This window comes from Rhinolophus sinicus, linkage group LG01 (assembly GCF_036562045.2).
Source record: "Rhinolophus sinicus isolate RSC01 linkage group LG01, ASM3656204v1, whole genome shotgun sequence".
Lineage (NCBI taxonomy): Eukaryota > Metazoa > Chordata > Mammalia > Chiroptera > Rhinolophidae > Rhinolophus > Rhinolophus sinicus.
The window spans coordinates 11,581,671-11,602,750 of NC_133751.1; the positions used below are offsets into that span (position 1 = coordinate 11,581,671).

Consider the following 21,080-nt stretch of genomic DNA (forward strand, 5'->3'; position numbering starts at 1 on the left):
TTTACCACTGCCGCCACTTCTTCTTTGGGCCCTAAGATCTTTAGAGACCAACTATTGCTGCTCTGCTAACTTTATTTCTTATTGCAGAGAGAGAAAGAGATGGTTTTACCTAGCGTCCACCAGCACAATCCTGACTGTGACATTTGGGTCCATGAGTATTTCACTCCATCCTGGTTCTGTCTGCCAAATAATCAGCCAGCCCTGACAGTCGTCCGGCCAGGAGACACTGCCAGGGACACCCTGGAGCTGATTTGCAAGGTATGAGACTACTTGGGGTTGTTTCTTTCAGAAGAGCGGATGGAATAGAGGGATCTTCTCAGGCACAAGTGGAGACTCAGAGGCATGTGGGAGAGGAAGGTGCTTTCAAGCGCACCTCCATCTCATTTCAGACCAGCTTTGGATGCCTTTGTGATAAGATGCAGAATTAAGTGAATTCTTCACCTTTGGGAGGAGAGGTGTTCTTTTAAGTAGCTTCTTTCAGTGTGTGTTTTTGATTTGTGATAAGCATATGTCTGGGCTCATTGCAAACATTTTAGAAAATTGAGGTAAAGAACACAGCAGACAATTAAGGCCACCCTTTCTCACAAAATCTAGAAATAACCACTGTAAATCTTTTGGTGTTTGCCCTTCCATTCTCTTTTCTACACGCACACACATATGGGTATTTAATAGTGTCATATTATGTGCAGTGTTTGTAACTTGCCCTTTAATAGTAACTGATACACTATGGCCATTTTTAGGGTAGGGAAAAACTCAAATATAAGTTTGATCTCTGTGATGCGAAATTCCTCTTCCTTTGAACACATAATTAGCATCTTTTTTTTTTTGGTAAGAAATGATTTGGGTAACAAAAAAAGCTCACTTTCTCTGCTTGCACCTTAAGCTGTAGAAACTTCTTGACCTTTTTCAAGATGAACCTAGTTTTATTTTTTTCCCTCCTGAAGCGTGGTCAGATCAATGGCCTTGAGTGAGAGAAGGGAAAGCGGAAAGAAAGGAGCTTGTCTTACGTGCCTGCTTTTACTTTTACATAATTAATAGCATTAATAGCCTTATTTAGTAGTCATTTCAGATCTGAGAAAGAGCTGATACTTCCCTGTTATACAGATGGAGAAGCTGAGACTCAGAGCCTTAGTTCCTTGATGGAGCTCAAATCCATTTCAGTTGCAAAATAGGGCCTGAGCCACATCTGCTTGCTCCAAACGTAGGTGTATCCCTCTGTGCCAGGTGGATGGTCACAGGAACTGTCAGAATCCATGTCAGTCATCACGAAGGAAGGTCATAAGAAAGGTCCGTAGAATATATCCTCGTGGGAGGGAAACAATCTACCTTGGGGCACTGAAGGAGAAGTGGAAACCTTTTCTATCATAATATCGTCCTAGAAGAAGCTGGATGGATCCAGTGACATTTTTTAGGACCTCCTCATTCAACACAGTGGCTTATTAATGCCGAGTAACTTGCAGTACAATCAGCAATTTTTTTTTTTTTTTTTTAAGCAAATCACTAGGGCCTTTGTAAAGAAAAAAATATGGCTCTTTATATGAGTTGGGGGAAGTGGAACAGTCTGGCTCACATAAGCCTTTTGGATAGTCTTATGTGGAGAAAAAGCAGAGGGCAAAACTCACATCACCCCCCACATAGGTGTTAAAAATAAATGATACACTGTTACATGTATTGAATCCTTTCTGTACACACGTTCTCGCTTTTTGACGATAATGGTATTTCTGTTCATATTTTTTCATTTTAATTACTGTACAAAATTGGTCTATTGAGGATTTTGGCATTCTTTTATTTATAGATTACCATGATTCTTTAGAAACCCATTAATATTCTGCAGAGCTGTGGGAGTTACTCTCAGAACTGCAGCTGAAGGTGTCGAAAGTAGGACTCGGGCGTTTTTTTATGAGCTAACCTCTCACAGGTTCCAGGTGGTCGCTTTGCTTTGGACCCTCCTGTGTGCACTGGCCTCGGACTCATTCAGGAATCAGGGGTTAGAGCAGAGTTTTCCAGTAACACTGATTGGTGGAAATTTGAAAAGGGAGTGGGGAAAATAGTGATTTGCCCAATTTTAGGTACTTTTCAAGCTTTTGCTTTGATAGAGACTAAAGGAATGGGGAATAATAAAGTTCCTGCCACTTAGTGGGTTGGATCTGTTCCCCTCTGAAGTGCTTATTTCTGTCCCTTGAAAAGTTTTTGATGGCCTCATTAAGATACAAATTCCTTTCTCGAACAATGAAAGGTCATCCCACCCAATTTTTCCTGGATCCTCAGCTCTTTTGCCAAAAACATAGAAATAAAGACCAAAACAGTAGGGTATGGAACAAGCTTATGTCTCATGAGTTTAAAAATGGAAAACTTTGGTGTGCACTTTAAGAAACTGGCCTCTGGAAAATCACCCATGTAGGATAAATTATCATGTGTTCGGAGCTAGGTGCTTCTTCTTTTGGAAAACACTTTATTGTAATTAGTGGAGCCAGTTTTATTCTTAAGAGTGAAAACAGTAATGGGGAAAACAGTGCTATATGTTATTAATGATCTAATTAATGGAGTTTTTTTTTTGTTTTTTTATTTTGTTTTTGGAAGGAGGGACTAAAAACAAAGATGATTGTCAGAATGTCTGTCTTTCATTTCTTTATTGTCATTCTGAACGTTGGTGATGGATGCTCTCTCTATATTTAATAATCAATCTCTTTCTTCTGTCTCTTGCATTCAGCTCATTCTCTTTCCTATTCTATCTGATCCACATCATTTCACATCAGTTTGTCATCTGCCATCCGAGCACCAGTCAAGTTCTGGTATAGTAAATGTTTCAAGATCTGCATTTCATGTACAATTCATGTTGTGGATATTACAAAAATGATTGTTACTAAATATAGTAGGTAACCATGTTGGCCTGTGGGTTTTGGATATATTATGATCATTGCAATTATTAACATAATTGCAAGAAAAATTCATTCATTCATATTTACTGTTATTATTCATGTGTGACCATGGGATCAGTTTTATTTTATGCCTTCAGTATGTTGTTCTATAGCCTTGGATATTCTAATAACCATTAACATTTAAAACAAAATAAAAGGTCACCTTGAAAGGGGAGTATAAACACTGTGGAAATTCTGCAATAGCACTGTGTGCGTTTGTGCGTGTGTGTGTGTGTGTGTGTGTGTGTGTGTGTGTGTATGGATTTCTGTATGTAGAAACTGCATGCATTTATATTTCCCTGAGAACTTTGACTGAAATGGGAGAATATGGAGAGAAATGGGAGAGCAAAACATGGTGGGTTGGAAGGTCAGGTTACATTATTTATTTTAATTGGCTCAAACTATTTACTGAAAAGATCTACATTGTGTTTTGCTATTCCACCCTTTGAAGTAGTCGTGGTAAGATGCAAATTAAAAAAAAAAAATATGCCGACTAAACTAAAAATTGTTCTACAGTAATATTTACCTTATGGTATAATTTGTGGCTGCACTGCCTCAAAATGAATTAAATGCTCTCTAAGTAACTCCAGTAACTGTACATTGGAAAACAAATTTGTTACCATTTAAATTTTTTCCTGACTGAATTTCTCTCGAGTTAGAAAATTTTCTCTTGAATGTTTTACAAATCTAAAGTAGGCCAAACATTGAGAATTTCTGTGTTAAAATATTCATTGATGTTTGGAATTCTTTTTGCATGTAGTTGATGTATTGTAAATATGGTAAGTGGCTCGACCTGCTTTGATATTGACTTGCAGAAATTTGAGGAGCGTGAAATTCTTCTTGAGGGTTCTGATGATCTGATTTAGTTAATTCATTAGGATTTTCCCTTTATGTTAGACCAGCCATGACTAACAAGGGCTCGTAATTGAGAAACATTTACCTAAATGATAAGACACACTGGTGTATTGATCCAACGTCCCATGTTTAGGGTAACTGACCGAACTAAGGGCTCCCAGGTTAAAAGTAAGACCATTGTAATTTTTATGTTTGGTGCATGTGCTCATTTTTATTTTTCAAAGTTATGAAGACATTATTGTAACTTTAAAAAGTTTGAAAAATATGGTCGTAGAGAGGAAGGTGGGAAGACTCACCCTTAATAACATTACTGAACTTATCACTCCTTAGTTTTTTCGCTGTGTTATAAAATTTAAGCGAGGTGCCTCACCAGTGGCATCCACTGTTGTTTATCATTCTGTGTACATCTGTATAAATGTTTTCAGCACATTAGCATTAAAGGGATGATGAGAATCTCCACAGTCTTCATCAGGACCACCTTCAGATCTTTGGTGCCTAACGGTGGCCCGTCCCTCTCTTACACCAGGGTTTCAGGAACCAGAAGTTTCTTAGGTAAGGTTGCTATTTGGGTGTGATTTCCAGAAGACAGTCTGTTTAAGTGGCAGCCTCACTGCGAGTGTCCCGAAAAAGTGTTTATTGATGATGATAAGGTTTCCAAGTGGATTTGTTCCTGTTGGCCAAGACCCCATGGAGTTTCATTTCTCTTTTCCACCCACCTCAATCGGAAACAGATGGTGAACCAAAAATTTTCACTTCTAATTAAAGATTTCAGTGAGGACCTTGGTAGGTGGGAAGCATGTGCAGCTTCTATCTGTGCAAGGGAAACTTTTGTTTGCTTATCTCATCACCCGAAATATTATTTTGTTGTTGTTTCAGCAGCTCTCCGACAAGCAGTAGACAGCACACTGTAAAACTACCCTGCTTTACGTTTCCCTGGCTTACCCATCCACCCTTTTTATCTTTCACCTCAACAATCTGGGTCTGTCAGACACTGGACATTTATTTGGTCTTCGATACAGAGAGCAAATGTCCAAAACCCAGGTCCACCCAAATGTGCTGGCTGCAAACTGTCACTTTACTTAAGAGAGGATACCCATTTGGGGTTTCCAAGAATCACTATAGAAAACTTCTTTATCCTTCTGCAAAGTGTTCAGAGGAACTCATTTCTACTTCCTAGAAATGTGCTTTTTGTGAAAATGCAGGATGCCTATCTTGTGTGTATATTTATTTAAAAAGCAAAACCACCACTGCCCCACCTCCTGTTTTCTGCCTACCAGTTCCTCACGGCCACATACACTCCTGAAGACTGCAGTTATGTTTTATTAATTTCCACATCTGCAGTGCTTTACACACAGTGTCTGGCACACTTTAGAGTTTTTTTTGTTTTGTTTTGTTTTTAACATGTGCTTGAATGACTGTTATTGAAATAATTGTTGGAATGTTCTTAGTTTGGCCTTAACATTTTATTTGGGTGGGGATAGGCTAAGTTTAGAGTATTAAATGAGTGAAAATTAATTTAACTTATATTGACATAATAGTTATCAGTAGTGCTTTGGTTGTGAAAAGATTTTACATTTACTTTATTAAAAATTTCAACATACATAAAAGTAGAGAATAATGTAATAAACTCTTGTGTATCCATCACCAAGTTTCTATGATTATCAAATTATGTTTCATTTATTTACTAACTCACTCCCACCCCACTGTTCTGGGTTATTTTGGAAGCAAATTCCAGACATCATATCTTTATCTATGAGTACTTTAGGATGAATCTCTAAAAGATAAGGATGCTTTAAAAAAATGACTTGATTTAAACATTGTCTCTCTATGGTACATTTTTGTGCTGCCACGTAACTTTTGAGGAACATTTTCTTACTTTTCCTTCTGCATCCTCTTGAATGTATATTAAGGATCATTTATAAAACCATGTTGCCACGATTGGTTTTTCCGCAATATTAATAATTCAAGGATGACTTTCTAGATAGAAAAAAAATCAGTTGACTCATTCTGGACCAAAGGAGAAGTCCTGCAAATTTCAACCCTTAACTATTTTAGAATTGTTTTCTTTGGGCAAGTCATTGAGTGTGTTTCCGAAGTTGGACACATGCCTGTCTGAGCTGCCCCTGAGGGACTGTCACTTGGGGTGTATGTAAATAAGACAAATCCAAATGTCTTGCCTTCACACTGACTCGCTTGCAAATGAACTGTTAACAACTGTCCCAGTGTCCCCGTGTGGTTAAAAAAACAACTTTGCCTGGGCACAGCTTTTTTCTATCACTGTCAATACTTCCTTGCCTTTCTTGTCACTTTTCCTCTCTAATCACCTGCGTATGTTTGTAAGTGTGTTTTAAGGGCCTCTGTGGTCTGATGGGTTTTGTTGCAAAACTGGTGTTGAAGAATGAAATGAATCGCATAGGCAGAAGTGAAGGTGTGACTCAGCTGGTTCCTTCATATCATAAGATACTCATGGAATTTTATTCCATGTTCGACGAAAATTATTTTAAAGTTTGGGTTTTAGATGTAAACCTTTTAAGAAATATAGAAACCTTACCACTCCCCACCCCTCCAGGAACAAATCTCTGTTATTCTTGGGAAATACGTGATACTATGTCAGTGGAGAACTCATGATTCCTGTCTACTACTGAACGTTTTCTCTTCTTTTCCTCTCTTTTGTCCCAGACACATCAACTGGATCATTCTGCTCATTACCTGCGTCTGAAATTTCTAATAGGAAACAAAATGCACCACTACGTTCCCCAGCCCGAGGAAGACATTTACGAGCTGGTAATGTTTATGACTGTTGTCCGAGTACGTTTTGCAGGAGATTAGTTTTAAATTATATGTGTGCTCATGCTAGTTGTGGTTGGTGAAGTGGAACGAATTCTAAAACAAATGAGCCTCAGTCAGAGCTCTAAAGTTCGCGGAGATGGCCTTACTTATCAGAATATTTCTGCAGAGTGGAAATGCCATCTTTGTTTATGCCAGGAGCCATGCTGTGCAAGCATGAACTGAAATCCAGAGCTGACTCTTAGCTAGAATTCCCAGCTTTCCTTGTAGCTTCCCCATTGTTTTGTTTTAAACTGATGGCTCAAACATCAGCTGGCTATTGTCAGGAAAAAAAGCACTAACTCCAATTTTGTGCGATTTCTCCTTACATGTTGAAGCCGATGGATCAGATCCTATTGGGTGAAAAGGCTGCCATCTCATTATAGGCCCTAGCCTTTCTTTATATGCCCTAGCCTTTTGTAATCATATCTATATAAATTCCTGAGGATATTTATGTATGTTTGAGTTTCATTATGGGACTTGAGTTCTTGACTAGGTCTGTGTCTTTTTTTTTAAGATGCTTGTTTTATTTATTTCCTTATTTATTTATTTATTTTACTGGGTGGGGGGGTGGGGGAACAGTCTGTCTTTCCAGGACCCATCAGCTCCAAGTCAAGTCGTTGTCCTTCCATCTAGTTGTGGAGGGTGCAGCTCAACTGCAAGTCCAGTCGCCATTTTTTATCTTAGTTGCAGGGGGCGCAGCCCACCATCCCATGTGGGAATTGAACCTGCAACCTTGTTGTTAAGAGCTCGCGCTGTAACCAACTGAGCCGTTTGGCTGCCCTAGATCTGGGTCTTTATATTGGCTCTACTGCTTACTAATTATGTGGTATTGGCAAAAAAAAAACAAAAAAAAACACAAAAACTTAAAAAAAACTGAGGTGTTAATACTTAATTTCTCAGATTTTATAAAGATTAGAGATAATGGTTCATATAGTAGATGCTCAATAAATGGTTGTTATGGTAATAAAATAGTGACAAGTTCCTTTTTTGTTAGCCAAGTGGTAATTTTCAGTTCCAGGAATGGAAAGTTTGGGGAGCTAGGCGCCTCTCTCTTGGACTTTGTCTTCTCTGTCTGCACTTAGTCATTCCTCCGGGGACCACCAGCTGCTTGCAGGGATATGTGAATGATAACTGTTTGATTTCAGGCGGGGTTTCACCACAGGAAGCAGAACTGAAATTTAAACCTGAGTAGTCTCTTTTTGAAAAGAGGAAGTGTGGTTTACAATTTATTAGGAATTTTGTTTTTAATCAACTTTTTTGACATCTACTTATTATACACAATAAAGCTCCCCAGTTTTAAGCACACAGTTGAATGAGTTTTGACAAGTGAATCCAGACAGTCCTGTTTCCAGTACTACAATGGTAATTTAGAACATTTCTGTTCTCCTAAAATGTTTTCTTGTGCCCCTTTAAGTGTTTTTAATGAAATATAAAATGAGAGTAACCTTTTCATCATGCCGTGCAATAGAAGATCAAAATGCTGAGTCCATTTTCAGCCATGACTTAAGTCAGTAAGTGTTAATAGAGGAGAAGGTACCTTTCACAGAGCGGCTGTTGTATGTTTTCTCTGGCTTGGGGAAAAGCCCTGACTTTGTGCTCTCTGAGTAGAGGAAGGAAAACCCGTTTTCTTTACTTTAAAAGTGAAAGTGTGTTGCTCGTAACACTGGAATATATTAGATCATATATTTTTGCATCTTAGGGCTAATGACTCTTTCCTATCCTAAATGACAGGGATCACACCTAACCAACTTCCATGTCCTTCGTATCTCACACATAGTAGGTGCTTAAGATACAGCGTTTGAAATTATATTGACTCATTATTTTTAAGTCTTGGCTGTTGTGTGTTCTTATCCAGCACAGACCTAAGATGTGCCAAGCTTAGTCTGTTTGTGTCAACAATTGCTGTACACATCATTTAAAAAAATCTAGAATACGAAGAGACCATGGTATTCTCTCTTAACTATTGCAAAAGGTACCTAGTTCAGAGATCCCTGAGAAAGCAAATGCCATTGCTTAGATTGCAAGTGAGTATTACTCACTCGCATCTCTATTTTTACTAAGATTCTTAACTTTTTTGTGCTTAGGGTACCTTTGGCAGCCTGACGAAGCCTCTAGATCCTGTCTCAGAATAATGTTTTCAATTGCCTGATATAAAATATACAGGATTACCTATGGCCGAATTATGTTGAAATAGTTATCAAAAACATTTTATAAATTACAGATAATACAGAGCTCATTAAATAAGCAGACGTAGTGATAGGTCTAATAGCTGCCATTGTTTTGAAATACTTATAAGCACGAGCAAAATTTTGAGATATCAGCAGTAACTAGACTGGTGATATGAAAATAACTGATTTCTGTTTGTTAATATTGTTAATATTAACTGTTTGTTGCCAATATTGCTGTTTGTTTCCTGTATTTACTTACGATTTAAGCAAATGCTAAGTCTCAGTTATAAGTTGTATTGTTACTATATTTTTCACCATCCCAGTTCGGAGACGCCTTGAATTCTTTCCATGGATCCCTGATTTCCAATCCCTGCTTTAGGCCATTAAGCTCAATGTAATGACATTCTGAAGCAGGGGGTTTCTGAGCACACAGCGCCTCGATGCTCTTTGAGAGTTTGCAGACATTCAGTGTATTGTCCTCTATTGAACAAACATCAGACCACACATGGCTAATTGGTTTCCATAACCCACTGCCATTTTGTTTTTGATGGACTAGGGAATCTCACAGATGTTTTAAGTCATGTTCTCAAACATGACCCATTCATAGATGACTGTCCCCAAATATTTTAATATAAGTGGTATGTATTTGGCTACTTTTCCATGATTAGTTGGTGGTTGGGACCAGTCCATGGAATGATAATGAACATGGAGGCACTGGCTTTTCAAAAAGCCATATTAAATGTGTTTTTCTTAAAGTGACAGGTGGAAATACAGGGTTTATAGAGACACTGATTGATATATTCATTCATCCAGCAAATATTTATTTAGCATTCATTGTGTGCCTGGCACCATTGTGGCTGTTCTAGGCACTGGGAAACACACAAAAACATCTTTACTCCTTGTGGAACTGACATTCGAGTTTGTGGAGACATAAAAACATATAAATATATATAATATTTCAGGGGATGTTAAGAGCTAGGAAAGAAAAAGTTTGGGAATACAGATAGAGAGGTGGGCATTGGAAGCGAGTCGTTCTGCTCTTTTTGATGTGATGTTTGAACAGGCAGGTAGGTGAGCGAAGTGCGAGAGTGAGCCATCGAGGTATTTTGGAGAAAGGTACATGAGAAGGGTCAGTGGGCAGGGTAAGTGAGCGGCTGAGGATGCAGGAGATGAGGGCGATGGGAAGCAGGACAGGCCATGTAGGGCCTAAGTGAGAAGGGAAATCTCAGGAGAGGAAGGACATTATTTAACTTCGGTTTTTTGTTGTTGTTGTGTTTTTTGTTTTTTTTTAAAAAAGGTGTTTTCTCAATTTTATTATGAGGCGGGATGGGGGAGGGGATAGACTTGGAAGTTTTGTTTTCTTAATGCAAAATAATTTATTCTGTATTTGATACCAGATGAGACCATAAGGGTCACATTTAGCTTCGGTTTTAATAGACTCACTGTGGCTGATGTGTGGCCAGTGGACCTTAGGGCATAAAAGAAGGAGCTGGGAGAGCAGGCAGGAGGCTAGTGTTCAGGCAATGGGTGACGGTGGCTTGGACTAGGACACCCAAAGGAGACATGGAAAGAAATGATCATCATTTTGTGATAACTCAAGTATTTGGGCAATCAAAGTATTTCTTAAAGTCTGCTAATCTTTTAATCTGGTTCTTGAAAAGCGTGAAAACACACAACATACTGATTTGATAAAATAAAAGGAATATGTGTAACACTTCTTTGTTAAGATGTTTATGTATAAAACTACTACATTTCAAAATTTCTAGTGTTAGATACTGTGGTTGCATTGAAAATGTATTAAAGTGCAAACACTTCTTGAAATTTTATATGTTTTATTAGTGCTTTTTACAAAACTCAATTTTAGTCTAACCAGTAAGAAAGTACTATGGCTAAGGGGTCTGTCTGTATTACTCTAAGTTATTGTCTGAACTGGTAAAAGACCCAAAGACTTTCAAACTAATTACAGAGTAGGAGGTAGATTATGAAGAAAAGGAAAAATTATTCACAGAGCTATTATTCTCACTGGATCTTTGGAACTTTCTGGAGATGATTAGAACAAACTGTGAAATACCGCCACCTAGAGAAAGAGATCAGTTCTCAAGGACATTGAAGAAAATAAATCTTGAGGCTCATAAATGGAAGTGAACACATCTAACATTTTATTGCGCATTCTGTGGTGTTGTGAAATATACACTATTGTATTTGGTATTTATAATTTTGGTGACCCTATCTTCTGAACTAAAGATCAATTATTATAATTGATTTCTACTAATATCAGTTTATTCGTATGAAAATTTTTCTGAAGTATAAAAGTAAAACCACATTGTTATGCCCTTAACACATTGCATTTGGTGGGAGTTGTGTTAAATTAGGGTGTTCTAGAAGATCGGGCATATGGTCACGTTCCCAGTCTGCCACCTCCCATGGCTTTCGTTACAGACTGTTTTTCAGTGTCCTGAATCCTAATCATTATGCTCACCTCTGCCACCTGTCAAATGCCCTAAGGAAGTGAAGAGAGAAAAACTGGCATTCCCTTTTCCTTGCCTGAATAAAATTATCTCTGGATGAATGACTGTGTGGTCAGAGACGGGGGCAAGTTTAGATAACCACCAAGACTTCTCTTTAGTGCTAGCAGATAGTTTTCTGTTATTGACCTCGGCTCAAAATCGATTTTCAGTTCAAAATTAAGTGAAATTTTAAAATTCCATATAAACTTTGGACACATTTATTTGTTTTGGAACTTTCATCATAATTTTTTTTTATTATTATTATTGGGGAAGGGGAACAGGACTTTATTGGGGAACAGTGTGTACTTCCAGGCCTTTTTTTTTTTCTCCCAAGTCAAGTTGTTGTCCTTTCAGTCTTAGTTGTGGAGGGTGCAGCTCAGCTCCAGGTCCAGTTGCCATTGCAAGTTGCAGGGGGCACAGCCCACCATCCCTTGAGGGAGTCGAACCGGCAACCATGTGGTTGAGAGGACGCTCTCCAACCAACTGAGCCATCTGGGAGCTCAGCGGCAGCTCAACTCAAGGTGCCGTGTTCAATTTTAGTTGCAGGGGGCGCTGCCCACCATCCTTTGTGGGAGTCGAGGAATTGAACTGGCATCCTTGTGGTTGAGAGCCCACTGGCCCATGTGGGAATCGAACCAGCAGCCTCCAGAGTTAGGAGCATGGAGCTCTAACCGCCTGAGCCACTGGGCCAGCCCCATAGATTTTGGAAATAGCCTTTGGCTTGCTTCCTTAGGAAGATTGTTTCCCTTTATGTCCCACCAGGAGGTGGTCTGCGAGGCATTGTAGTGGAGAGAACTTGAGTTCTGGAGCCAGTGAGACCTGGGTTCAAACCCCAGCTCTGCCTATACCAGCTTTATGACATCAGGAAAAGACTTTCCCTACGGCCTTTTCCTCTTCATTTGTAAAATTGAATGGGTTCAGTTCAGTAGAAACACTGGGATGTGATGAGCATTTGCTTTCAAGTATCGTTCGTGAAAAAATAGATTTACAAAATGATGAGTATTCCTAAGTTATTTGTAATGAAATCGTAATTAGACTCTTCTTTGTAATTTTCAGCTGTACAAAGAAATTGAAATTTGTCCAAAAGTCACTCAGAACATCCAGATTGAGAAGTCAGACACAGCCAGTGAGAATTATGGTACGTTTATTTTTCTTTGATCTTTGGTGTTTTTTCAAGTTCAAGCAATCCCTTTGTAAACATGTATTTATTTACAATTCAATAAAATGCCTTTGGGGCCAATTTAGAACAGAGAGCACATCTGGCTTCTGTGCTGTGTACTGTGCAAAACAGCCAAACTAGGAAAGAAAAGAGGTATCTACCTCGGGTATGACAAGGGCTTCAACTTTAAATTTCATAACTTGAATCATTGGGGTTTTACCGTCATAAAAAGGAAACGGATATATTGGGAGTAGATTATTTTATTTTATGATATACCCTAGTAATGAAGAAATTAGCCTTTCCTATTCCTCTCCCTAAAACACATGCATTATTCTCCCTTCCCCTCACAGATAATGTTAAAGGAACTTATTTTGGTGCTGTGTTGGGGGTCCCCAAGACCACCCTTACGTTCATGGACTCTCCAACAGGACCCCCAGGGCTCAGTATATGGCGTTTTCATGACTATGATTTATTACAGTGAAACTGTACAAAGCATCCATAAAGGGGAAAGGCACGTGGGGCAAAGTCTAAGGAAACCAGGCGCGAGCTTCCAGAGGTCCTTCCTCCAGTCACACGGGACGTCCTTAATTCCCCCAGAAACCAGCTGTGACAGTGTGTGTGATATGTTGTCTACCAGAGAAACCCATTAAAGACTCGGTGCCCAGGTTTTTTATTTGGAGGCTGGTCACGTAGGCACCCTCTGCCTACCATATACCAAAATTCCAGACTCCCTGGAAGGAGGCAGGTGTTCAACGTAAACCACACTGTCGGAACAAACAGTTTAGGCACAGTAAGCCATATTAGGGTGTTGAGAATTCTCCCCAGATGCCAGCCAGGGGCTACATTTGTGAGCAGGCCTTTCAAAGAATAGCAGTCAGTCCTGCTGTGTTAAGGCTTTTTACTACACAGTTGTCTACATTCTAGCATAAATATATAATCCTTTCTATATGGTTAAGACAAGTAACCATGTAGCTTAGCATTACATTTGTCCCTCGGTATCCATGAGGGATTGGTTCCGGGACCCCAAGGACACCAAAGTCTGAGGATGCACAAGTCCCTTGCATAAAATGGCGTCGTGTTTACGTTATCACCTCGCACATCCTCCTGTACACTATAAATCATGTCTGGATTACTTGTAATACCTAATACAATGTAAGTGCTGTGAAAATAGCTGTTATACTATATTGTTTAGGGATCAACTTTCTGGAAATTTTTCTATTTAAATATTTTTGATCTGCAGTTGGTTGAATCCATGGATATAGAACCCAAGGATAGAAGGCCAGCTGTGCACTATACGACTTGAATAGTTACAGAGATGGGGCTTGAGTAAAATACATGGGGAAATTCATACTATTGTGTCAGGACTGAAGAGGTTAACTGCGCTAATGACAGTTACCAGAGCTTGGTGGCCCAGAACAATGAAATGCATTCCTCACGTTCACACCATGCATTCTTCCTGGGTTGGCTGGGGCTCTTTCTTTATATTGCCCTCACTCCAGGACCCAGTCTGCAGCAGCTGCCACCTGCGATGATGTTGTCTGTGTCTTGGCAGAGGAGAAAGAGAAGGTGGTGACTCAGCCACAATTCATTTGTCAAAGCAGGTCACATGGCCACATCTATCTACGGGGGTGGGGACAGAGAGGTGTAGTCCTACTAAGTGCTGGAAAGAGAACTGGTGAAAAGATATAAAGGCTACTGCACATGCTCACTTACAGTTTCTCTCTGAATTAAATTATTAAGCTTTTTAGCATTTGAAAATCTTCAAACCCTATACTGAGCAGCAGGATTCTAGATTTCTGCTGCAGCTTCTCCCCAAGGCAATCTTCACCCCAGAATGCTCATTACAGTGTTTTGGTCTAATGAAGAGAACCAAATTTTGAATCCCTGGCCACTTACATTACACCTTCACGCTGGTTACTTCTTGACCTTAAAACTTTAGAGGATGTTTTTGATGGCAAAGGATAATTGTGTCAATAAAAGGCTTATTATGCAGGCAAAGCGTGACCTTGGGTAATTAAAGTCGTGATCAGTAGCAGTGCTATAAATATGTGTGTGGGTCCTCCAAAGTAACATGGCCATGACGGTTACTCTTTTTAGTTTACTTCACTTCTGTTGAGGAAGGGTAAACCGTAACAAGAAGCAAGGGAGGCCTGAATTCCAAAGCTCTTGGAATCTAATTCTGAGATTGACTGGATTTTGATCTCAGAAACTAGGCATAAACCACTACACTTTCTACACTGTTTTATTAAAGTGACTGAGGTGCTCATGGAACCCAATGTAAATGTGAATGTGCTCACTTACATTTCCACACTCAAAGTGGTATAGGGCCTCAGGCATCAAGCCAGAAAGTATTGTCAGGAGTGCTTCTGTACCTGCCTGACAAAGAAGCAGAGTTTTTGTGCTTTTGTAATTCCCAGTGTGTCGTGGACCACTCTGCGTTTGTAAACCACACAACCTCACGCGTGGAGGTTGCACAGTGTCACACTGTGAGGTTCTTAGTGCTCAGTCTCCATTTCTGTCCTTACATGACTGTCAGTAGCGAACTGTTTGTGTTGGTTCCTGGACTCCCCTTTGGAGAGCCTGCTATGGCATGGCTGATAACCTCTGCTAAACCGTTCCTTCTCACTGCCCAGTTCATGATGGCATAAAATGTTCCAACAGAATATTGACTGAGAAAGTTAAAGCGCCCCCCAATCCTAAGAGACCTGGTTGCCTCTGACCTCAAAACTATCAGGGATTCTAAATTCAGCTCATCTGTCTCTAACATTAGCACCTATCTATGTGTGGCTTTCCGCTATGTATTGAGTTCAGGATATGTAAAAGTTCCTAGCACACACCAACGCACAAAAATCTAACTACAAACCCAATGCGGCCGTCTATTTTCGAACACTGTAGGGAGGAAAATATGACTTAATAATCCAACAGATTGAACAAATGGAAAGATTTAACACTTGTTTAATTTCTCTATCTCAGCCTACATAGGTCACTCTCTGACCTTGTTGTTGAAATTAATTCACATAGTTACGTGGTAGACTAAGCCTGATCCCCTAGGCTGCCTTGGAGTGAAAGAATGCAGCATTTCAGTAACTGAGCATTCCTATTTCTCTGGGGACTTCTTATACTGTTGTGTTTTTGGTCATTTGTTCCATTTGTGTCATAGGTATCAGCACTTCTCTCATTTTCTGAGTTTCAGTGTTTCCTGGGGTCTGGTTTTGAGTACTTCTCTGTTGTTTATTGTGTTGTCATGACTTTTCTTTGGCCATGAGTTTCTGTGTGAGTGATCTCTGTTCAACACACAAGTCTGTCTTAGTTTTATCACTTCCTTCATTGTCAAGATCATTATTCCAGTTGCCACTTGTGCTTGCTGGCTTTGTACCTACAAGCTTTCTGATAGAGTGAATACCATCAGATATGGGATAACTCCCTCTGCCCCCTGTTGGCAGTCATTTCGGGTGTTTGCTGGGCATTAGAATGCTGCTATCCTATTTAAAAGAAAAAAATTCAGTCTTTGCTGATTCACTGTTAAAATCAGTGTGCTCTTCATTCACCTGAAACTAATCCAGCTGTAGGATGTTTACTGTTTTCTTTATATGTGTTAATGTAGGAGATGGTTATAATCCCCCTCTCCCTCCAGTATGTGAGGTACTGGCATCTTGACATGGAGGCTGCCCCTTGGGACCCTGAGACCCCACAGATGTGTATGATGCACAGCCGAGTGTGGGCAGGACTGTCTTTCTGAACTGAGGGGAGCTCCTGTTTGCCTGAGCCCTAAATGGGTGTCCTCCAGTGGGAAGTCCAGTGCAGACCTAAAGTGCCATGTCCATTTGTAAACTGTTGGCTTCCATTTGAGTGAGCTTCCGAAAGGATTATTGTCATCATCCTTTCTTCAGTCCTCTTTCCTCATCATGGAGATTTCCCCACCAACCTGAGAAGTCTGATCTGTTTCTCAGATCCATATGTGGTACTCAGTTACCCAGTGCAAATTTCATAGTCGCTTAACAGTCTTCAGGCTGGATGGGTAGCCTGCCCTCCTCTCTCCCCCACCCGTTATTACCTTTTGATTATTAAAAAGGAAGACCAAGAAAATAGGGAATGGAGCAAATGTTACCTCAGCCATCTTCATTGACTTTGTCTTAAGGTGACTTGCAGCAAACTCTCAACATTCACCTCTCCTGGCATCTTCCATTCAGGCAGCTGGTCCCCTGGCACCCTATCAGTGTGCAACTTTTATTTGTGATAGAAAACAAATTTTTGATTTCAGAACTTTATAGAATGGTAGCATTTTAGAAAGGAAATACCTGTATTTTAATGAATTCTATCCACTTTCCCTTGATTTAGTGTCTATTCTATAGCCCTTGATTTTGTATCTATTCTAACAGATAACATTTTAACCAATCCTCTACCGAAATACAGATGAATACACCTATGTTTAGTCTAATGTCACTTAAATGGCTCATGTATAAAATTATTTTTCTTTGAGCAAGGGCTTCTTGAAATGTAATCTGAAAGTTACCAATTGCTGTAAGAATGGAATTCAAAATAAGAAAATAAAATTACGATCTTGGAAAGTCCTCAGGGGGTGGTGGCCTTGTGTTGTTCTCCATCTGAGGGAGTTATGGTTCTGTAGTGGGCGATGGCAGTTGGCAGTTTTGCCGACATGTGGGCATGTATTTCCTGGTCCCGTGAACTAAACAAAAAACACATGTTCATTATGACATGACCTGAAAAGTCTCAATTACTCCCTAGTCTCCAGTTCCATAATTACTTATTCTGTTTGATTGTTATTTGCTTGTTGTTTTTTTTTTAAACCACTGTTTATTCTTGTGCCTTCAGCCTTAAGACAGGTATCTATATTACAGGATTATTTTTCTCCCAGAACTGAAATTATATTACATTTTTACAACTGCATTCATTCCCATTGCCTTTTTAGGAATATCTACCAAAATATGTTATCCTTAGGGAAAGCAGGTATTGGTTGTGGACATTCCATTTAATTGATCAGAAAAGAGTTTTACATGAGACTTTCTATAAATATCAGTGACCAGAGCTTGTAGCCATAGGGTTGGGAGCACCCACGATCCCCAAACCACTTAAAACAGTGGGGCCTTGTTCTGCTCTTTTTCTGAAAATGTGGCAAAGCCAGAGATTAATTAGCTGGTGGGCTTTGAGCTCTGGAAATCTGGACAGATATAAGATAATCTTCTGATCAGACATTAGTAGAATGTGAAATCAACCAGTTTCAATATAAGATGGGATTTGTAAAGTAAGTTGCTACTGAACCCTGTGTGCAGAATTTTATTAAATTAAAACGGTAGCCATTTAGCAATACACATGGATGAACACACAGCATATAGCTGTTCAGTTGTAACATATCCTGGGACAGAGATTTGCTGAAAACAGTCAAGGGGACCCAGATGAGATAAGCTGATCATTCTGTTTTGTGCTGTGGAGGAGACTATGAAAAAGAAAGAACTAGCCAGCCAGGCAAAACAAAATAACTTCTTCCATTTGAGCTGATAGATAGGTAGCATGAAGGTTGATGTGCCTGGTGATATTAATTTTTACAAGTAGTGACTTCTTTTAGAGTGATCTAAAAATACATGTTTCTGCTTTGTAAAACGGTATAAACAAAGGAAAAGCTGTTGCTCCAAACTACAAAACATTGAACATACCTAGTTCACAGCAGGTACTTCCTGTTGTTTGCTAAACACTCCAGAAGGTGTGAGTCCTGCCACTCTGTCTCTGTGTTTCCTAGGGTTTTCAGTTTCTTCTGTGGAAGAAGATGGGGTTCGAAGGCTCTACGTGAATAGTGTGAAGGAAACTGGCTTAGCTTCCAAAAAAGGTAAGTCACTGAATATTCTGTCTGCCTGTCTTTCTTAAATTCCCTTCTGGGTTTCTCTAGTTGGTGGATGAGAAAGATATGCCTAAAGGATTCATCTGTATAGAATACTGGAATGGTGTTTCATTGAGAACCCCTCCAGCGAATATGGATATTATTCCATAAACTCAGGTGTGTAAGAAATGTCGTATTCTTGGATTTTAAATCTGATTCTGAGCCTATTTCCATGAGGATGGTGGGGAATTCCATGCCAATTGTAAGTGAACATCCCTACTGTCTAGCATGGATGGAGGTCCCAGGAGGTCCTCCTGGAACAGAGCTTTTGGGAAGACCCCTCTGCGCTTTGGTCCACACGGGTCAAAGTTGACATTGGCCATTGCCTGAGCCTGCAAAGCTCCTTCAAAGCAGATGTTCTGTTGCTGCCATTCATGGAGGAATCTTTGCAGAAGTTGACAACCTAGGGGTTCAGGATCCAGCCTTCTTGCCCCTTTGCAGGGAGCTCTTCTCTGCTACACTCTGCCTGTATCCCTACAAGGGCTCATAGTGCAGCCTAGGATATTTGTGGAACCCCAACTCTCCATCCTCTTTCTACTCTGAGACAATCTTTTCAACCTAGATTTTTTACTTCCTATACTGATTTCCTATGGCTATAGTAACAAATTATCACAAACTAAGTGATTAAAACAACAGAAAATTATTCTCTTACAGTTTAGGATGCCAAAAGTTCAAAATCAAGGTATTGGCAAGGTTGTTTCCTTCTGCAGCCTTTGAGGGAAAAATCTGTCCAATGCCTTTTCCCAGCTTCTGGCGGCTGCTAGCAATCCTTGGCATTCCTTGGCTCACAGCTGTATCAGTCTTCATTTCTGCCTCTGTCGTCACATGGCCTCCCTTCCTGAGTGTCTTCTGTGTGTTTACACAGCCTTTTTATAAGAACACCAGTCATTGCATTTAGAGCCCCTCCTTATCTAGTATGACTTCATCCTAACTAATTATATCTGCAAAGATCTTGTTACCAAATAAGACCACATTCTGACATACTAGGTTGGGGACACCACTGAACCCACCATACTCACCATAAACAAATTGGGCAGGAAGTTAGCGCTTAAAACCCGCCTTCATTTCATCCTTCGTGGTATGGAAATTTTAGTTTCATTCAGGCAGTGGCAAAATAATATCTGTTGAATGTAAGAGACCAACACGTCTGGGTAGTGCTGAGATTTAAGACCTCTGTCTGTTCTGTTGGAGAGCTGCTGGATGGATGGAGCAACTGGGGAAATGATGGCATGCCAGCCTCTTCCACCTCCTTCCATGTTCTGCTACAGCTTAGTTCTGGGTGTTCATGGCTTGCAAGCCACCGGTGTGTGTTATTTTGCCCTGTGCTGTAAGCATTGGAGAAATACAACCTGCAAACTTGGCTATGACAGAAGTGGTAGACGGGTGACAAAGAGGAAATTAAGTCAAAGTAATTTAGATACACTGCTAACTGTCATGGAAAAGTGTTTTCCTTCATTTTCCTTCCATACTTTCTAGGCCGCTGGCAGCCTGGAGGCCAGAGTTTGATTCATTCACCAAGTTGCATCTCAGTGAAGAGCAGAAGCAACAGGGTTTATTCCCCTTCAAACCCAAAGACTGATTTTGATCTCTTTCAGCACTGTGAGTGTGCTGGTTGGCATGGTACGGGGGTGGGGAAAGACTCTGCCCTGCTTTCAGTCACATCCTGTTTTAGTTCTTGGAATCAAAGAACACTGGCGTCAGATAAAAACAAACGGTCGTCTGCTCCAACCCCCTTGCTTCACGTAGTGCTGTTCTCTACAGATGGAAGTGATGTCCATTTGTCCACCTGGGCTGCAAACACTATCCTCATACCAGGCGTGTAGAGGGCAGTGTCAAGAAAGCTGTTTGGGGTAGTTGATGTCAAATCCAGCCTCTATATGAAGATCTCCCAACACTCCAGAGCTCACTCTGGGCCACACAGCCTCTTTGTGGGTGTCACTGATTACAAAACATGCCCCCCTCAGCTTTCATTCCCTGTTTCGCCTCCCCCTTTATAGCCGGCCTTTGCTCTCCATCATGTTCCAACGGCTGAGTCTTGTCTTTTCCACCTTCACTACCTCCAGCTCCTTCAACCATTTAGTAAAATGTAGAATACAACTCTGGTCATTGCCCTCTGGACACAGTCCAGGGGCCAGGGTTCCTCCTAAGACAACCAGATTGTGGTGAAAATGGGGGCCGTTTAGTGGAGATCAGCCTTATTGGACCTGAGTATTCAGTTTACACGAATTCAGCCTGTGTTTGGTTCGTATTTACTTATTTTTGTGAGCCATGTTGAGCTTCTGGCTTGTAGTAGGCTGATGGTTAGTCTCCATATTTCTCCTCCTTCCTGTGCCCTACTCTCGGTTGGGTCTCACATTGGCTCTGCTTGTAGAAATGACGTTTTACACTTATCTTTGTTCACCTTGGTAATGTTTGTCTTGGTCCCTCATTCTGCTTTTGGAATTAGCTGAAGTTGGGGTCGGTATCTTCTCTGCTGTCATCTAAGTGGTTTTCTGATGGCTACACAGGACAGAGCCCAGTGGAGAAAGCCGTGTGCCCTATTTCTCTAGGCAGCTTAGACACTTCACAGCTTTTACCACGGCCAGGTGGAGAGGAGTTCTGAGCAGGCTGCAGTTTTCTGTTAGAAGTGTTTTCTTCTTCCTTCTACTAAATATTAATAATGAGAGTTAGTGCGTATTGACTACCTTCAATGTGCCAAGTGCTGTGCTAAGAGTTTTACAGGGGTTATTTCATCTCATTTAACCCAGTATC

General features: G+C 40.2%; 1 protein-coding gene across 8 annotated transcripts in view; it reads left to right on the forward strand.

Annotated features, from left to right (window-relative positions):
• Positions 1-21,080, forward strand: part of TIAM1 (TIAM Rac1 associated GEF 1) — a 360,045-nt gene that overhangs the window by 278,730 nt on the left and 60,235 nt on the right. For all 8 annotated transcript variants that reach the window (XM_019730167.2, XM_074326168.1, XM_074326172.1 and 5 more), the window contains 4 exons: positions 88-258; positions 6,453-6,557; positions 12,334-12,415; positions 18,192-18,278. In XM_019730167.2, the coding sequence (XP_019585726.1) occupies positions 88-258; positions 6,453-6,557; positions 12,334-12,415; positions 18,192-18,278 (445 nt within the window). The remainder of the gene's footprint in view (positions 1-87; positions 259-6,452; positions 6,558-12,333; positions 12,416-18,191; positions 18,279-21,080) is intronic.